Genomic DNA, 17,970 nt, shown 5'->3' with positions numbered 1-17,970 from the left:
ATGTTAGGTGAAGGGGTGGGGGGCGGGGCGGGAATCCCAGTATGGTACTCACACCTGGCCGCCTGCTTTTCAACTGCTAATTACTTTGATTTTTCAAAGCTTCTTTCAAATCTTTTCGTAAAGAATGTATCAGAGCTCCTCTCAATGGAGGGTAAGAATCTGCGTGGGTCCACTCTTGAAACTGTGACGACTACAGCAACATTGTATACGTTCGCACAAGGCAACTGAATCTGTCAAGACTTTTTGTTTGTACAAAGGTCTCTGAGAGGGTGAGTTGGCGGTTTTCATGAAGTTAAAAAAATGTTTGGGGTATCGACCAGAAAGGAATTGTACTAAAACGTAAAAAGAGGTGAAAGCCAGAGCAACAGGTGCTGTGAACACAGGAGGGAAGCCGAGAGCCAACGCGTGGGCTCGTTTCTGGGAAAGGCGAGGGGTGCAGGTGCGTCAGGAGGGAGCGCAGCGGGTCGCGGGTCTTGGGAGAGGACGCACCGCTCCCGCGACAGGGCAGCAACTCCACCCCCTAACCGAGGCCTCCTGCGGCCGCGGGCGCCTGGGACGGCAGCGTCTGGGGACCAGGGCGCGCGGGCGCCTCGGACAGGTGGGCGGGGGCCGAGGGTCATGCAGCCCGGGGCTGCCGGAGGCGCTGCGTCCCCGCGCCTCGCGCTAGGCACTGAAGCAGCCGCCCCCAAGCAGCCGGGCGGGGGCCGGGACCGGGAGCGCGCGGGGGAGGTGTCTGCTCCCGGGGACTGAGGCGGCGCCTTCGCCTGCCGCCTGCCGCAGGGACGCGGGCCGCCGTGCCGTCGGCGACATCTTGCTCGGGAGGAAAGCACCGGGGAGACCGGGTGGCTGGGAGCTGCTGCGCGCGGAGGACGGGAAGGGAGACGCAGGCCAGCCCGGCGCGGCACCCAGGAGGTAAGATGGGAGGGCGCCTCGGGGACCCCCTAGTCCCGCCCCGGTTTGGCCTCGCTCCTGCGCCCGCCGGGCCCCGGCCTCCCGCGGCCCTGTCCCCCTAGCCCGCAGCCTCTGGCGTCCCACCTCCCGAGCCGTCCCCCGAGGTGGCCCCTGTCCCCCACCCGCTCCTCCCGCCCGTGCCTTGCCGGGGCTCTCCGGACAGGGTCACAGGACGCGACGCCACCTGCCGGGTCCTGCCGGGTCCTCCCGGGGCCCGCCCCTTCCCGGGGCCGGCCGCCCGCTCCCTCCGCCCCCTCACCGCCGCCCCCGCCCGCGTCCCGCCCCGTGCAGGCGGGGCTCTGGTTTAAACGTCGCGGCGGGCCGGGCCGGCGAGACGGGAGGGGCGGGGCGGGCCTCTGTGTCGTGTCCCCGGTTCCGTAGGCGGCGGCGGCGGCGCGCACTCCAGCCGGCGGCGGGCACCATGGCCCCGGGGAGCGGGGTGAAGAGCGAGTACATGAAGCGCTACCGGGAGCCGCGCTGGGACGAGTACGGGCCGTGCTACCGCGAGCTGCTGCACTACCGCCTGGGCCGCCGGCTGCTGGAGCAGGCGCACGCGCCTTGGCTCTGGGACGACTGGGGCCCGGCCGGAGCTTCGGACGACTCGGCGTCGTCCGCGTCGTCGTCGGGAGCCGGGGACCCCGCGCCCCACGGCGCCCCCGCCTCGCCGCCCGCGGAGCCCGCGGCGCGGGAGGGGCCGGAACGGCGGGCGCGCGGGCCGGCGGAGGAGCTGGGCGTGGAGGCTGCGGAGGCCGAAGAGGCCCGGGACGCGGAGGGCGCGGACGAGGCGGCGGCGGCGGCTCTGCCAGGTACCGGGCCGGGAGGGGGCTGCGAGGGGCCTGCGTAGGGCTGCCCCGCTCCGGGTCTCGCTACGCTCCGGGCAATCCCCCCCCCCTCTTTTTTCCTGGTTGATGATGAATCCACGTCCCTTGACAAAATAAGGATGCTGTCAGCCCCGCCCTTGCCTTCCCACCCTTTATTTCCATAATAGGATGGCTCTGGGTTGAGCCAGTATAGGAATTCAGCTGAAGCGCTGCTGAACTCCGTGTCTTCACCGAGGGCCGTGGTTGCTTCACTGCGCTCTGAAATCCCATCTATTTATATCTAAGCGCCCATTTTTTTTTCGCAGAGGAGCCCAGCTTTCACCGGATTCTCAAAGAGGACCTACCCCGGGAGAGGTTAAGAATCACGGAGCCAGGCTTTCAGTCTTATGAATGGGGCCGCTGTTTGCTGTGTTAACTCCCTGACCCGCTGCGTTGTCTCTAAAGAATATTTTGAATTTGTTTACGCAGGCTGTTGCGTAACTCCTGGTTGGTGGGAGAAAATTCCTCGTGAGGGCTAGGTGCTCTCTGCTCCTTGCCCGCGCACGGAGCCCAATCGCGCATCCTTCTCCGAAGGCTGCCGCGGTGGAGGGCTGGAGCAGCCGCTGGAGCAAGGCTCTTGGGTGCTGGGTGTCTTGCTTCCGCCAGGGCCCTGCACCTTGTCTCCTGGCCAGACGGTCGCCGAGCTGCGGTCTCAGCATGAGAGGCCCAGAGAATGGTCGCTGGTGCCCAGCGCCGAATTAAATGCCTCGGGCGGGATACAGCCTGGAGCGACGAGTGGTTCCTTCCTTCTGCCTTCTAACGTTGGCCAGATGCCTCTCCCTCTCCACCCCCATCCTGGGTCCCTCGATTTTAAAGATTTTGTTTGACAGAGATCACAAGTAGGCAGAGACAGGCAGGCAGAGAAAGGGGGGGCGGGGAGCAGGGTCCCCGCTGATCAGAGCCCAATGTGGGGCTCATCCCAGGACCCTGAGATCATACCTGAGCCAAAAGCAGAGGCCCAACCCACTGAGCCACCCAGGTGCCCCCCCACACTCGATTTTAAAGAGGCTCCTGCAATTAGAATAACCCAGAGCTTCTTAAGCCTCCAGTCACTAATCTTAGAATATGTATGGTCTCGTTTGACGTTCAAAATAGTTCTAACTGATGGGAGCATAAGTTTTTACATTTTATAGATGAAGAAATGGAAACGCAGGCCAAATGATCAGTGACTTTATTTTTGTTTGCTTATGGCATGGTAAGTGGTAATTAACCAACTCTGCAGTTTGTAGTGGTCTCTCTGCAAGAGGCTCAGGAGGAGAGGAGATGTCATCTTTCAGTCGGAGAGCCAGGCCACCGAGCTCTCCTTCCGTCATCTTAAGTTATTCTCAGCAACATCTGCTGCAGAGCGGCCTCTCCGTCTTCGTGTTCCTTGTCGATTACCAGAGATTTATGAATACCTGGAAGCTGGAGTCCTAGTTACAGCGATCGCTGGTGGAAATTTGAATAACAGAAGGTGGCGGGTTAGGGGGGGGGAGTGGGGGAAGGGTAGGGGAACAGGCCTTCTGATTGATTCCTGTGGCACTGATCCACAGACCAAGTTGTGAGATGTACTGAATCAGACAATGTGCTTTTCTCCTTCTGGCCATTCCCTTTCATTGTTTCTAAAAGAGGTGTCAGTTATTTCTGTGGGTATAGAAATGCAGCTTTCAGATGGCATTGTGGTAGAGATGGTTCCGTGTTTGCCTGAATTCAGGATTATTTTGGTTTCCCTAGAGACACTGACTCCAACCAGTAGCTAAGGTCAGTCATTTCTTCCCTGCTAATATTTCTGGTTCAGGTGTTGGGCAGAAGGAAGGATGTTTGCTGAGTCCAGACTCCCGACTGCAAAATCCTTGTTTTCCAGTGGATGATTTTACATACTACAAGGATGAGCATTCTTGAATTCCTATCAAACATAAACATTTGGTTCTTGTTTTTATTGAAGCCAGATGTACACATGAATCCTACAGTTCTGTATGGCTTATTACAGAGATGCAGCAGCTCCCCAGCCACACACAGACCAGTTGCCCATTCCTTAGGGCTCCACTTCCAACTCCTTTGGTTTTTCTTTTGGTGCTGGTATCTATTTCTCCAAGTAACATGGAGAGTGTTCCTTGTAAATAACAATAAATAAGCAATTGTTGTTTGTTATTGATGGTATTGACACTTCTTAATTTTCTTCCCCAGTTTTTCGCATTATCTATCTGGCTTTCGTTCTTTTCGCCCCTCTCCTAACCCATACACAAGGCCCCTCCCCATAACTTCTGAAATATAGTCAGCCCGGAGTTGGTTAGGTTACAGTCAGTATCTACAATGTGGTGCCTGGAAAATGTTGTTCAAAGCTGTCCTGTATTGTTTGCCATGACTCCTTTTTCTCTTACAATACAACCAGCACATCGGGTTTGCTGTCACTCTCGACATCTTAAGACATCCCTGCCAGAGCCTCTGACCTACTTCCATCTGGCCTGGTTGCTGCTCTTGCTACCTGCTGCCCTGCCTGGTCCCATGTTGGGAGGGCCCTTGGCCACCACCCCACAGACTCCTTGGTTTCCCTCTTGGGTAGGAGCCCTTGTGTGGCCCTCACATCATTTTCCTTCTTGGTTTGCCCCTCCTGTTGGAGCTTGTCTTCTAGTAGCTTCGTGAAAAAGGGTATGTGAGCCATGAATTTCCTAAGACCTTGCATGTCGAAAGATAGCTTTATCCTGCCCTCATGATTTGGTGGGTTTGTGGCTGAGCTTGGAATTCAGGTTGGAAATATTGTCTCTAAAAAATCTGGAGACATCGCTCTGTTGTGTTGTAACTCGTGATACTGCTGTTACAATCCTATGTCTTCCTGATTCTTGATTACTTGTCCCCACCGTCAGGAAGTGTTTAGGGTCTTCTCTTTGTCCTTTTATTTGGAATTTTTTCCTTGGTCTATGTCTGTTTTCCTCCAGTGTTCTGGGTGAGTCCTCACAGTGAAACTCCTGCTTTGTAATTTTGGTAAGTTTTCTTGAGTTGTTTTTTCATTTCTATTCTGTTGCTGTTCCTTTCCTTCTAAACGTCTTAGCTGGATGTTAGACTTCATGAATTTATTCCTTCCTTTTCTAATATGCACCCTACCCCCTATTTTCATATGTCTTTTTCTTCTATTCTTCTGGGTGATAGTCTCAATTGTATCTTCCCAGCTCTGCTATTACATTTCTTTTTAATTACTGGCATCCTATTTATTTTTAAATTTAATTAATTTTGATTTCTGGACTTACCTTCTTCCCCCTCTCTTTCCCTCTCCTACCCCCCTCTTTCTCTTTTTATTCCTTTTTAAGAAATAGTATTCTGTTCTTGATTCATGCATACAGTGTCTTCTATTATCTTGGTGAGGATATTACTAGAAGTTTTTTGTTTTCTTCTTGTATTTCTATAGCATAGTCTCTGGTTCCCCACTTCTCCCCATTTTTTATTCTTTTTGTTTATAAACCTGTATTTCATGTTAGTTTTCTCAAATGTCTAATGACCCTTGGCTTCTCGTCCTGATTTAAGAGAGGGTGCTAAAAAGCTGTCAGGATGTTCTTTGTGCGGGGTAGGTGGCAGTGGGAGTGTTTACTATGGAATGCTTTGAAGCATGCCTTGAAGAGTGGCCTGGACTGTCTCTAATTCCTTTTTTCATAGTCCTATTTCTTCTTAAATTAAATTTGTTTTTTAACAAAGTTATACATATGCATAATTATAAAAAATACACTTAAAATGAAAAAAATAATTCTGACCGATTTCCCATATCCCTTGCTTGCTAGGGTGCACGTTCCAACTCTTTTCAGCTTTGGCCACCTTCTTCTCATCTAGATTTACCTGTTGGCTTTTTTATTTTAAATGTTGTATAATGACTTCCCATCATGGGAGATGATTTAGCTTAAGATCTTTGCTCTGCCCCCCCCACCCCCCGATATATATACAGCAGCACCCACTTGTCCCACAGTATTAACTATACGACTATTTAAGCACTATTTAAGCACTATATGACTGTATGACTGTTTAAGCACAATTCTGTGTTTGAATTATTGTGGCTGGGTAAAATGGTATTTACTGGTGAACGTGTAGTATATTCTGACTACATTTTCTTTTCGTTTATGTTTTTCCTGAAGTTAATCATTGCTTCATTTTTTTTGTTTGTTTATATATATTTTATATTCCCATCATTAATTCAGCTTGAAATAGTCTGGTTGTACTTTAAAACTTGTCCTATGCTAGACACATGAGGTGTTCAATTCATTCAATTTTTTCCTTGGTGACCTTTTTTTTGAACCCTTATCCTCCTGTTCTTATTGATGCTGCCCAGATCTGACACAGCTAACGGTCTGGGGTTTTTCTTCACTGTTTGCCTGAGTCTTCCTTTTGTTTACCTCCTTTATCTGAGCCCAGTCTTATAAATCTCAAGAGTTCCTTTGTGTGGCCAATCCCTTCCTTTTGGTGTAACACATCCTCTGTAAATCCTGAGAATACTTTTGTGACCTTGCATGACTGAAAATGCCTTTACTATATCCAAAAGCTGGATTGATATTTTGCAAAAGAGAGAACTCTAGATTACAAATTTCAGTACTTTAAGGCATTTTTATATTGAATCCTAGTTTTTGGTCTTGCTTTTTAGAAGTACCATGCCTCTCTGACACCCTGTGTATGCGACCTCTTTTTGTGGGGGGAGGGGATTAGGAGGGTGTTTCTAAGAGATTCTCCTTATCCTATATCCTACATGTTCTAAAATTCTATGTGTATGTCCTTTTTTTTTTTTTTTTTTAAATGTTAGCTCTACACCAGATGTGGCGCTTGAACTCATGACCCTGAGGTCAAGAGTCGCATGCTCTGCCAACTCAGCCAGCCGGACGCCCCATATGTGTGTGTCTTTTATCATTCATTGCGCTGACAACTTGGTGGGTCTCTTTAGTCTGGAATATTTCTTATAGTTCAGTAATATTTTCTAGTACCACTTAAAATAATTTCCTATGGTCTATTCATTTTTTCTTTCCATGATTATTTTTAGTTGGATGGTGTAACTCCTGAATCAAATCTCTAACATTTTTATTTAAAACTTCTCTGACACTGGAATTTTGGATTCTGTTTCCTTGGAGAACTCATCAATTTTATCTTCCAAACTTTATACTGAAATTTTTAAATCTCCCTTTCTAGTCTTCAATTTTGAAGAGATTACATGTTTTTTTTGTCCCAAGTGTTATTTTTTAAAAATCAAAAATTAAAAAATGGCATTCTGTTTTTCTTGGATTTCTTTTCACTCAAAAAAGAAAAAGCCATAAATATCCTTTGAGAGCTTCCTTGTATTTCCCAGTCTTTTCTGTATATTTTGATCTTTTTCTTTTTAGAGGACGGACTCACATGTTTGTTCCCAGCCTGTCCGCTCGCATGTAGGTTTGAGGTTTGGAGAGCTTTTCAGGAGCTCTCTATGTGGGGGTGCTTGTTGACTAATTGGATGAGGACCAGCTGTTTCTCTGAGGACTTCAAGCATAGTATACACCCATTTTTCTTGTGTTCACTTCCCAAACAGCAGGCCTCCAATCTCCTGCCTGGAGGGGTACAAGCCTGGCTGTCAGCATTCTGGGAACAGAGTTGGGGAAAGGGAGCATGGGCCTTGTTCTTTACTACATGAACCTATTTTCAGGCAGGTGTCACCCATTACTTTTCCTGTGCCCTCTCTTTCTCCCTCTGGAGAGTAACCCATATGCCTTCTGGGGTGGGAGAGGGGCCATCACCTGGCTAATGGACTCGAGGAAAGTCTATGCAGGAGGTATGTACACCTACATCACAGAATTAGCCTGAAAACTAGTTGCTTAAGATTCCAGTACTCATTGGTTATTGCTCGTGGTTTCTGTGGGTGGAGTTTGGCCTGGGCACAGGGATGTGCCTTGTTTCCACTCTGTGCTGCCTGCAGCCTCGGCTGGAAGGTGCCAGGGCTGCGGGCTGCCTGCTGGGACCCTCACATGTGACATCTTCGTGTGCCCGGCCTTCCTCCTAATGTGCTGGCGGGCCTCCAAGAGCATGTGTTTCTGAGAGAGAGCGGGGCAGATGCTGGATTGCCCTTTATGCCTTACCACCTGGAGCCACATAGCACCTCTTCACCGCATTCTTTGCTTACCAAAGTCTGCCCAGATTCATGGGGGTTCTAGAAGCATCTCCCAGTCCAGTTCTCCACAGGCACATTCATATTATGTTGTGAGAAGAGCACATGGGCTAGGGCACTGATTAATGCTGGACCTTCTGCTTCATTTTCCAGTTCCTTTTGGGGTTCAGTTTGTGTCCTGTGGGGCTTGCTTCCGCAGGGAGCTAGGATTCATCCTACTCAACCCTGCGAGGTCCCTTTCACATCTTCCTCTACTTTCCAGCTTCCAAAATTTTATCAACACCTGATGTCATCGCCTCCCTTGCTTTTTGTGCTGTGAGTTATGCCTTTTTTCCTTCACTCTAGTAGGCTTTTGGGATGAAGGGACTCTGCGCACATGTCATTGGTGCATATTTAACCTAAACTCTATTTGCTGTATTTTTTTTCCATTTGCTATATTTTTACTTATGTTTATTATTTACTTTTTTTCTCTCTTTCTTGATCAGTCTTGCCCGAAACTTGTGAATCCCGTTAGTTTTGTTCCTAAACTAACTCTTGGCTATGTGGATTTTCTTTATTATATGTTTTTAGTAATCTTTGATCTTTTTTCCCTTACTCTAATTTTCTTTTTTTTTGAAGATTTTATTTATTTGAGAGAGAGAGAGAGAATGCATATGCAAGTGGGGGAGGGAGAGGGACAAGCAGACTCTGCACTGAGCTCAGAGACTGACACAGGGTTGGATCCCAGAACCCTCCATGACTGGAGCCGAAACCAAGAGTCAAATGCTTAACCCACTGAGCCACCCAGGTGCCGCCTCTAATTTTCTTTGTTTATTTTTCTAACTTTTTTTTTTAAAGATTTATTTATTTGTTTGCCAGAGAAAGAGAGATCACAAGTAGACAGAGAGGCAGGCAGAGGCAGAGAAAGAAGCAGGCTCCCTGCTGAGAAAGGAGCCCAATGTGGGATTCGATCCCAGGACCCCGGGATCATGACCCAAGCTGAAGGCAGCCACTCAACCATCTGAGCCACTCAGGCATCCCTATTTTTCTAACTTTTTAAGATGGGTGCTTATCATTGACATTGTTTTCCCCCGTGCCTTTCTCTTTGGCTATATTGATTAAAGGCTTTAAATTTCCATCTGATTACTGCTTTAACTACATCATCAGTTGAGTATGATAAATCTTAACTCCCTGCAGGAGAAAGGCACAAGTTTTGTTTTTTATTCCTTAAGCAAAATATTATGATTTTTAAAATACACGAAAAATTAATAAAAATTAACATTTATGTATAAGACAAACATAAGGAAACATATTTATCTTTAAAATAAAAGTAAACTAGGGGCAGCTGTGTGTGGTTCAGTCAAGATACAGCATCTGTATCTTGATTTCAGCTCAAGTCATGATCTCAGGGTGGTGAGATCAAGCCCCATGTGGGACCCCTCACTCAGCACAGACTCTGCTGGGATTCTCTTTTTCCCCTTACCCCCCCACCCCTGCTCACACCAAATAAATAATGAATGAATGAAAAAATATGTATATATATGTCTTTAAAGAAAAGAAAGTAAACCCATATACCAAAAATCTACAAACATTATGCTTGGTGAAGAAACTTTAGAAGCATTTCTCTTTTTCTTTCTTTTTTAAGACTTTTAATTGATTGATTGATTGACAGAGCGAGCACATGCGCATGTGCACCACAGGCGGGGGGGGGGGGGGGGGGGGGGGGGCGGGGACAGAGGGAGAGAGAGAGAATCTCAAGCAGACTCCACACTGAGCTCAGAGTCTGACGTGGGGCTCCATCTCCCCACCCTGAGATCATGACCTGAGCCGAAATCAAGAGGTGGATGCTTCCTCGAGTGAAGCCATCCCGGGGCCCCTAGAAGCATTTCTGATAAGATCAGGATTAAGGAAAGCAGGACTTCTGTCACCACTACTTTTTTTTTTAATGTTAAAAATTGTAATAAAATATACCTAGCACAATTTCCAATTTTAACCATTTTTAAATGTGACATTGAGTATATTCCCATTTTTGTGTGGCTATATGATTTGTTTTGATCTGTGCACTATTTAGAAATGTTTTTAAATATCAAAACTAGAGATTTTAAAAGTTTTTTCTTTTTATCTTATCAAGTTTAATTACACTATAGTTGGAGGATACATTCTATGTGGTTTCAGTTTTGTAAGTATATTAAGAGTTGGCTTATAGGGACTCCTGGTGGCTCATTTGGTTAAGTATCTGCTTTCAGCTCAGGACATAGTCCCGGGGTCCTGGGATTGAGCCCCAGGTTGGGCTCCCTGCTCCCCGTGGCGTCTGCTTCTCCCTCTGCGCTTCCCCCTGCTCATGCTCTCGCTCTCTCCCTCAAATTAATTAACTAATTAATTAATTAATTAAAAATTTGGTTTCTAGCCTTAGATATGTCCCTTCTTGTAAACATCAAGCATTTATATTATTACAGATTCTATATCCTGTAGTTATTGGCTGCAGTGTTGTACATGTATTCATTAGGTTGAATGTATTAATTCTGTTGTTCAAATACTTAAAAAAAATCAGAGTGTTGAATAAAAGTTACTACGACGGTGGACATATTCTTTGTATCACCCAGCACGGTCGTCACTGGCCACATGAGCTTACTGAGCACTTGAACTCAGACTAGCGGATCTGGGGAACTGAATGGTTACCTTTATTTTAATTCATTTAAACTTATACTTAATAGCCACATGTGGTTAGGTATTGGAGAGCACAGTCCTAAAACAAGACTGAGTTTACTTTTGTTTGAGTCTTCTGTTGGTTACTGAGAAACGGGGCTGTGCTGTGATACAATGTCCAGAACACTGCTTTTGTGTGTTTGTTTGTTGGTTTGTTTGTTTGTTTTTGGTCTGGAGGCTTTATTCCGAGCCTCCTTCCTTTGAATAGGATTCTGAATCCCAGATTCACACACGGTTCTCTTCGGCCAGACACTGCTTGGAGTTTTGTAAATATTAATATTCTAGTGGTCAGCCCCGTGGCTTCTGCAGTTTCCGTCTCTGTCTCTTGCTGCTGAGGAGGGCCTGCAGTTTGTCTTTTTCTGGAAGTTCTGCGGAGGGTGAATGCTGTTATTTTATTGTCTGCCAGTGATAACTCCTTGTGTGCCTGCTCTCTGTTTGCTGGTCGCTCGTACTTATGCTTGACAGATCACTCGCAGGGATAACGTGGGGCCTCAGGTCTCCGAGGACAGTTGAGTTCCTGGTGCTGGATGCCTGCGGACGCTCTGCGTTTTGAGCACTCTGTGCTGGGGAGAGTCGGTCCCGGGGTCCACGGTTGCCGGAGCTGAGGTGTCCACTCTTCACTTGCTGTGGTCTGGTTCCCTGACCCCATGTTCCCCCCGTGAGCTGTGGGACAGCTTGGTTGCCAGATGCCAAGTCTCTTCCTCCTCATCCTACAGGCCCCCACGCCCGGTCACGTTTGGCCCCGTTAACTGCTACCTCCTTTACCGAAGCGCTTCCCTTCTTTGCTCACCTGGTTAGTTTTTCTTCTTTTCTAACAGTCCTTTCTTGCCCTTCGGCGGCTCCCTCCTCTGCCTGGCTGCTGCTTACATAATGGTCCCACGGGCCTGACTCCACTCTCCCCTTCTCTGCCTGCGTTGCTTCCGGGGTGACCTGTTCCACACGCAAACCCCAGCTCCCACCTGCCCACTCACCGCCTTCTCTCCCAGGCCCCAGAGTCAGTGGCCAGCTGCTGCCTGCTTCCTCGTTCCAGAAGCCTTTCACGTGTGAGGCGAGTATCCTTTCCTCGGCCTTTTATCGGAGGTTCGTTAGCCTGACCCTTCACTCCAGACACCTGTGGGAGCTGTAGCCTCCTCCTTGTCCCCAGTGCTGTGCTGCGTCCGGATCCACCGATCGGTCTTACCCGGTGCTGCTGGGCTGGCCACTCTGGAATGGCTTTGGCCCCACCTCCCTGCTGTTCCGACCCGTGTGTAGTTCCCAAGTGCCCGAGAGTCTGCACCTGCTGAGCTCGGTGGGTCCCTCTGGTCCTTCTTTGCCTCCCCACCTCCACCATGACTACTGGTCTTCCCCTTCCCCTCTAGCTCATCCTGCACGACGGTAGAGGCCTTACTCCTGAGTTTGGCATAGAAACTCTGTGCTATCTGCTCCACAGGCATTCTGTGTGCCTGTCATTTTGAACTATTTAGACTTCCTCTTCTTTCCCAGGCCTTTGAACAAGACATTCCCCCTTGCTGAGATTCTCTTTTCTGTTTTCTTCCAGGCTGGCTTATTCTTTCAACTACATCATTATGACCTTCTCGGGGTTGGCTGCTCCGGCAGACCTGGGTTGGACACATACAGAGTGGGACAGGAAGAGAAGGAAGGGAATTGAACAATGATGATTCGGGTTGTTTTCCCTCTCTCAGTCCTGTGATTGCACAAACCTTCGTCTCCCCCTTTCTGTTTTCCTTTGTCTTGGTCTTGATGGTCTCCTCTCCCCCTCTTCCAGAAAAGAGAAGAGAACAAGGTGAGAACACATGACTCAGGAATGTTTGAGCGATGAATGGATTTAGGTTCTCATGGTAAGATGGAAGACGGGTGTCCCACCTTATCCACAAACAGCTTACGCCTGTGTTTAAAGATGTGGCACAGTGGTACAAAGCAGTAAACTCCAGGGTCAGTGCATGATCTGTTTCTTAAAATGTATAGTAATAAATGAAACAGTCTGGTAGAGTCAAGGTCGTTGTCATTGCTGAAGACCAAAATGGCAGTGATCTATCGAGGCTTCTTACACTTGTGCCACAGGATCTGGACTTCCTATTCAGGAGCTCACTCTAAAGGGACCATGGACAGAAGCAAGAAAAGAATCACAGCTAAAAATATTAAGGGACAAGAGTATGTCCTAAAGCAATGGCGAGGGTTTGACATAGCAACCTATAAACTCATCACCTGGAGACAAACTCTGGGACATATAAAGCGAGGGGTATCCTTAAGACCTTAGAGATCTTTAAACAGCCAGGGTAAGTGAAATGATGCCCCAGATGCATAAGGAGCGCCCATTCAAAAGAATGAAATTAGATCACAGTCTTACAGCAGACATTAACATTAACTCAAGCGGATTAAAGACCTGAATCCATAAAATTCCTAGAACAAAACACGGGCGGTAAGCTCCTTGACGTCAGTCTTCGCAATGTGTTTTTTGGTCCTGATTCCAAAGGCAAGGGAAACAAAAGCAAAAATAAACAAATGGGACTACATCAAGCTGAAAAGCTTCTGCACAGCGAGGGAAACCGTCAACGAAATAAAAAGGCAACCTATTGAATGGGAGAAGATATTTGCAAATGACATATCCCATAAGGAGTTAAATATCCAAAATATTAAGGAACTCCCACAACTCAACAAGAACAAAAGAAACCAAAATGACCCAAATTAAAAAAATGTGCAGAGGATCTGAATAGACATTCTTCCAAAGAAGATATACAGATGGCCAAAAGGCAAATGAAAAGATGTTAAACGTCAGTAATTATCAGGGAAATGCAAGTCAAAACCATTTGTGGTTATGATATGGTGACAGGGTGTTATGATAGGGTTGTGATTGTGATATCTAATTGTAGATAACACCTCACACCTGCTAGAATTGCTGTTACCAAAAAGATCAGAAATAAAAGGGATTGCAAGGATGAGAAAAGAAGCCTTCTCACACTTGGTAGGAATATAAGTTGGTTCAGCCACCGTGGAAAACAATATGGAGATTCCTCCCAAAAGTAGGACTAGAATTAACCATGATCCAGCAATTCCACTTCTGGGGTTTTATCTGAAGACTACAGAAACACTCATTGGAAAAGACAGAGGCACCCCGTGTTTATCACAGCATGACTTACTGTAGCCAAGATACAGAGACAACCTAAGTGGCCACTGATGGATGAGTGGGTAAAGGACGGAAGGCGTATAAATACACACGACGGACTACTGCTCCGAGTAGCCACAAGGAAGTAGGAAGTCTCCTATTTGCAACAACATGGGTGTCTCTAAAGGGTTTCATACTCAGTGAAATAAGTCAGACTAAGAGATACAAATACCATATGATCTCAGCTATATGTACAATCTAAAAAGCAAGACAAATCAACAAACAGAACAAAAACAGACTCAAAGATACAGAGAACAAATGGGCGCTTCCCAGAGGGAGCTGGGGGAGGGCAGAATGGGTGGAGGAGGTCAGTCGCTCAGTGATGGACAGTAACTAGGCTTACAGTGGTGATCACTTTGCGGTGTAATACAAATACCAACTTATGATGTTGTACACCCAAACTTTATATAATGCTATAGACAAGTTTTATGTCCATAAAAACAAATAATATAAATCCGGGCTGAAATGAAACATGCGCTTGCAAAGGGTTTAAAAAAAGCCGTGTAACTTTTATAAAAGATAAAATGTTTATAAAAAAAATAATGAAACTCATGTTAGGGAAGTGTGTATGTTTTAGAGTGTATCCTTAATGTCCGGTGTTGACCTCAAGCAGGGCAGTCCGATTTTCCTTCAGAGTTCCTCCAGCTCCTCTGACAGAATTTAGGACAGTGTAGACCGTGGGTTCTGATTCATGTGGTCATTTCTGTCACAAGCGTTGGGGGAGCCCTTCTGTCCAGCTCTTCACACTGGGAATGTGGAGCTGAGCACCAGTAACTATGGAAACCACTCCCTGTTGTGACTGAGGTCACCAGCTGGCTCTTACAAGGAGCAGGTAAGAGTCCTAGGGAGCTCTCCAGAGTCATGGAACAGCAGAAAGACTTGAAATTGAGTGTGTAAATGCAATCAGGAGCTTTCCATAATCGTGATGCCTCAGGAAGAAATGGGATCCTGGAACTCTAGTTGAGTAATTTAAAAACTAACCTTTTGCGGCCGCTGGGTGATTACCACAAATCCAGATCTTTCTCTGAAGCAAGACATTGACGACTGGATCTACTTTGGGGTTGTGGAGAAAGCTGTTAGACTGTGGTACTTTCTAGCTGTTAATATTTAATTAAGATGCTTAACCTCAGAATATGAGTCACAGGGGCTCCTGGGTGGCTCAGTGGGTTGAGCGCCCAACTCTTGATTTTGGCTCAGAGTTCCAGCCCTCTTTCGGGCTCTGCCTGCTTGGGATTCTCCCTCTCCCCTCACCTGACCCCCTCCCTCTAAAATAAATAGATAAATCTTTTTTTAAAAAAAGAATACACATAACAGTTGTTGCTTTTGAATAGGCTTGGTTCAATAGTGATGTATTTGTTGTTGATTTTAAAACGGGATAGACTGAAAAGTATGATACTAACTTGTTTCCATATTTCTGTTTCCAGGAAATTATGAATTGAGCTGTGAGTGAACAAGTTACTGAATTAAGCATTCTGAACTTTACAACCCAAATGTTTAATTACGTAGAACCATGGTTTGAAAGCATTCTCATTTTGTTTTATCTCCTTTTTTCCAAAAGCCCCGCCAGTGAAAGATATCAAAGAAAAACCTGAACAAGAGATCAGAACAAAAGAGACTGAGAAGTTACCTAACAGTACTGAACCTCGACAGCAACCAAGTGCCTTATTTGCCAGAGGAAATAGGAAAGCAGTCAAAAGTCCTCAAAGATCATTGAGTAAAATAAAAGAGAACAAGCATCCGTTTGCCCTTTACGGGTGGGGAGAAAAGCAGACGGATACAGGAAGCCAGAAAACTCACAATGTCTGCGCGTCGGCTCCGGTCCACGAGGTGGGTCCCATGAACCCGGCCTCCCTGACTTTCCTGGGAAGGTGGGAGGTGGGGTCTGTGCCGTGAGCATGTCCTTTGTTTACTGCGATGCTTTGGGGTCACGGTAGGTCTTCAGGGATGGCGGGCGGCCAAGGAGAGTCCAGACCCGGGCATCTGGTTGGCAAACAGAAGTCTGGGTGTGAGCTTCCTGGGGATAGAGGGGTTTTGCTGGGGGTTAGCTGGGATCTGGAAGGTTTACCAATATGGAAGCAGGGGAAGAAGTGGCTGGGGTCAGGGTTTTCAGGCTCCTGGGGGGCCAGTAGGTCAAGGGAGGAGGAGCATGACCTGGCTGGCGGCAGCCCCTAGATTTGCCATGGGCCTCTTGAGAGGTTTCCAGTTCCTTTGGCTTTGATAACTGGTGTTCCTTGACTCCTTTGTTTTCTTTTGTTGGTTGGCATCTCCTGTAGTTCTTGGCATCTACTGTAGACTCCATTTTGCCCTTTGCATTCGGTGTGGATGCTCATGTTTCCCCTGCTTGTCTGTACCGGGTGCCCCCTGCTGCATGGAGCCTCCGTTGTCCCCTTGGTCCTGAGAACCTGTCTCACAAGAGGTCTCGGTGTGTGGAGCCCTAGAGCAGTTATGGACATTAGTGTCAACACCGCCACTAAAGCCTAAAGCAAGGAATGAATGAAAAGAAGCAGAAAGTACGAACGGTTTGAATTCTGATGAAATACCATCATCAGATTTACACTGAACGGACTTCTGCACGAGCCCTAGCAGATGGTGTTTTCTGGAGTGATATTTGAGACAATGAAGCTGTGCTTTAACAAAAGACTCTGGGATTAAGTTTAAGAGAGTTTTTCTGTAGTATGAAATGTTTTAAGTGTTAAAAATCCCTGGAGACTTTCTGCTTTTTTTTGTGTAGTATGTTGTCATAAAACATTTAAAGTCCTTTAATGGAATACTTATCCAGGCTTAATGCTAATAAGCTTTTTCAATAATTTTCCAGAGCCATTTTCTAGAGGCACTTTGCAAATTGGTTGCTTGCATTTCTAACTAAAATTCAGTCCTGTGGCTGTTTTTGGTAGCTTAGTGTCTTGGTCGCTGACAGTGGGTGTGGGGACGGCCGTTCTGGAGAAACTGTCACACTCAGGGCCGGGCTTGCCTCTGCCGGGCTTCAGGTGACCTGTGCCCAGCTTCGTTGTAGATACTCTTGAAAATTGTTACAAAAGCCATGTAAGTTATTATGCATTTATTGTGGAAATAATCGGCGTTTATTTTTGAATAACTTAGATTCATGAGTCAGCATTGCGCGCCAAGAACAGAAGACAGGTGGAAAAACGGAAACTGGTCACTCAGAGGCAGCGCGCCCACTCCGTGGAGGTGGAGAAGAACCGGAGGATAAAGCCTCCGCCCTCGGAGAACCCGTGGGTGACGGAGTACATGAGATGCTACTCAGCACGGGCCTGAAGGCAGGAACGGCTGCCGGGATAGCCTCTTCGAAAAAGAGTCAGCGGAAGAAAGAAGAAGCAGAACAAAAGAAGAACCATCAGAGGAAAACAGACACAGGTTTAAGAAACCAGCAATGACCCGGTGTTTTCTGTAGGGAATTTCCCGAAGACTGCTCTGTTTCGCTGGATCCTGGTCACCTACCTCAGCAGTAGGGCGACAGTTGAAGCCATAGACATTTGGGTATTTCTGAAGCTAATTCCCTAAATATTTGATATTCTTATAAGAGTTTTGTTTTAAAGCATCTTAATCTTTTCAGACACCGACACCGAATGCCTTTAAGTGGCTACAGATGCTTCGCACTCGGTATTTCCGCCAGCTTAGCTGGAGCCCATTTCCTTCCTGTTCTCACCCCTTCCCAGACCCCGTAGCCAGTAAGATCGTCCCAACTTGCAGCTTGAGACCCATTTTCCTTATGTGGAGTTTTCTTGTGGAAGAGCAGCTCTTCAAGTGAGTTTCAGCACTAATACTGACTCCTTGCGCAGTGAAACCAGAACTTACTTGTGTTTTGGTTTTGGCCCCACGTCACGTAGACTGTGATATTTAAGAATTCTCTGGGTTGGGTGAGGGTCCTCTTTTCTCTTTAAATTGACATCGAGTCACTTATTTCATAGCTCAGTAGATCGAATGCATTCCAATGAATGAAGTGCCACTGCTATGTCTTTAGGGTAGTACTGAAGTTTCTTTGGAAACTTTTTCTATTATTATTGCAATTTTTTTTTTTTTGGAGCACATAACGGGGAATCAGTTCCTCACTGCATTGTGGTGTTTGGCACATAACTTACTGTGGACTTTCGCCTCATCTATAATGGCAGTGACATTTAGAACTTACAATGTGAAATTTATGTAATTATGTTGAGATTGTCCTGTTCACTGGGGACAGGGGGCAGATATTAAGATACCGATTAGAGATG

At 46.9% G+C, this 17,970-nt stretch overlaps 1 protein-coding gene across 1 annotated transcript; it reads left to right on the top strand.

The window, feature by feature from the left end:
- The first annotated feature begins 797 nt into the window (after positions 1-797).
- Positions 798-17,284, top strand: CCSAP (centriole, cilia and spindle associated protein). The gene is made up of 4 exons (XM_032311967.1): positions 798-912; positions 1,333-1,757; positions 15,300-15,568; positions 16,841-17,284. Exons 2-4 carry the CDS (start codon positions 1,373-1,375, stop codon positions 17,015-17,017), a joined length of 831 nt encoding a protein of 276 aa, XP_032167858.1. The 5' UTR covers positions 798-912; positions 1,333-1,372; the 3' UTR covers positions 17,018-17,284.
- Positions 17,285-17,970: the final 686 nt, after the last annotated feature.

This window comes from Mustela erminea, chromosome 14 (assembly GCF_009829155.1).
Source record: "Mustela erminea isolate mMusErm1 chromosome 14, mMusErm1.Pri, whole genome shotgun sequence".
NCBI classification, from domain to species: Eukaryota; Metazoa; Chordata; class Mammalia; order Carnivora; family Mustelidae; genus Mustela; species Mustela erminea.
This window is presented reverse-complemented; position numbering and strand designations above follow the sequence as displayed.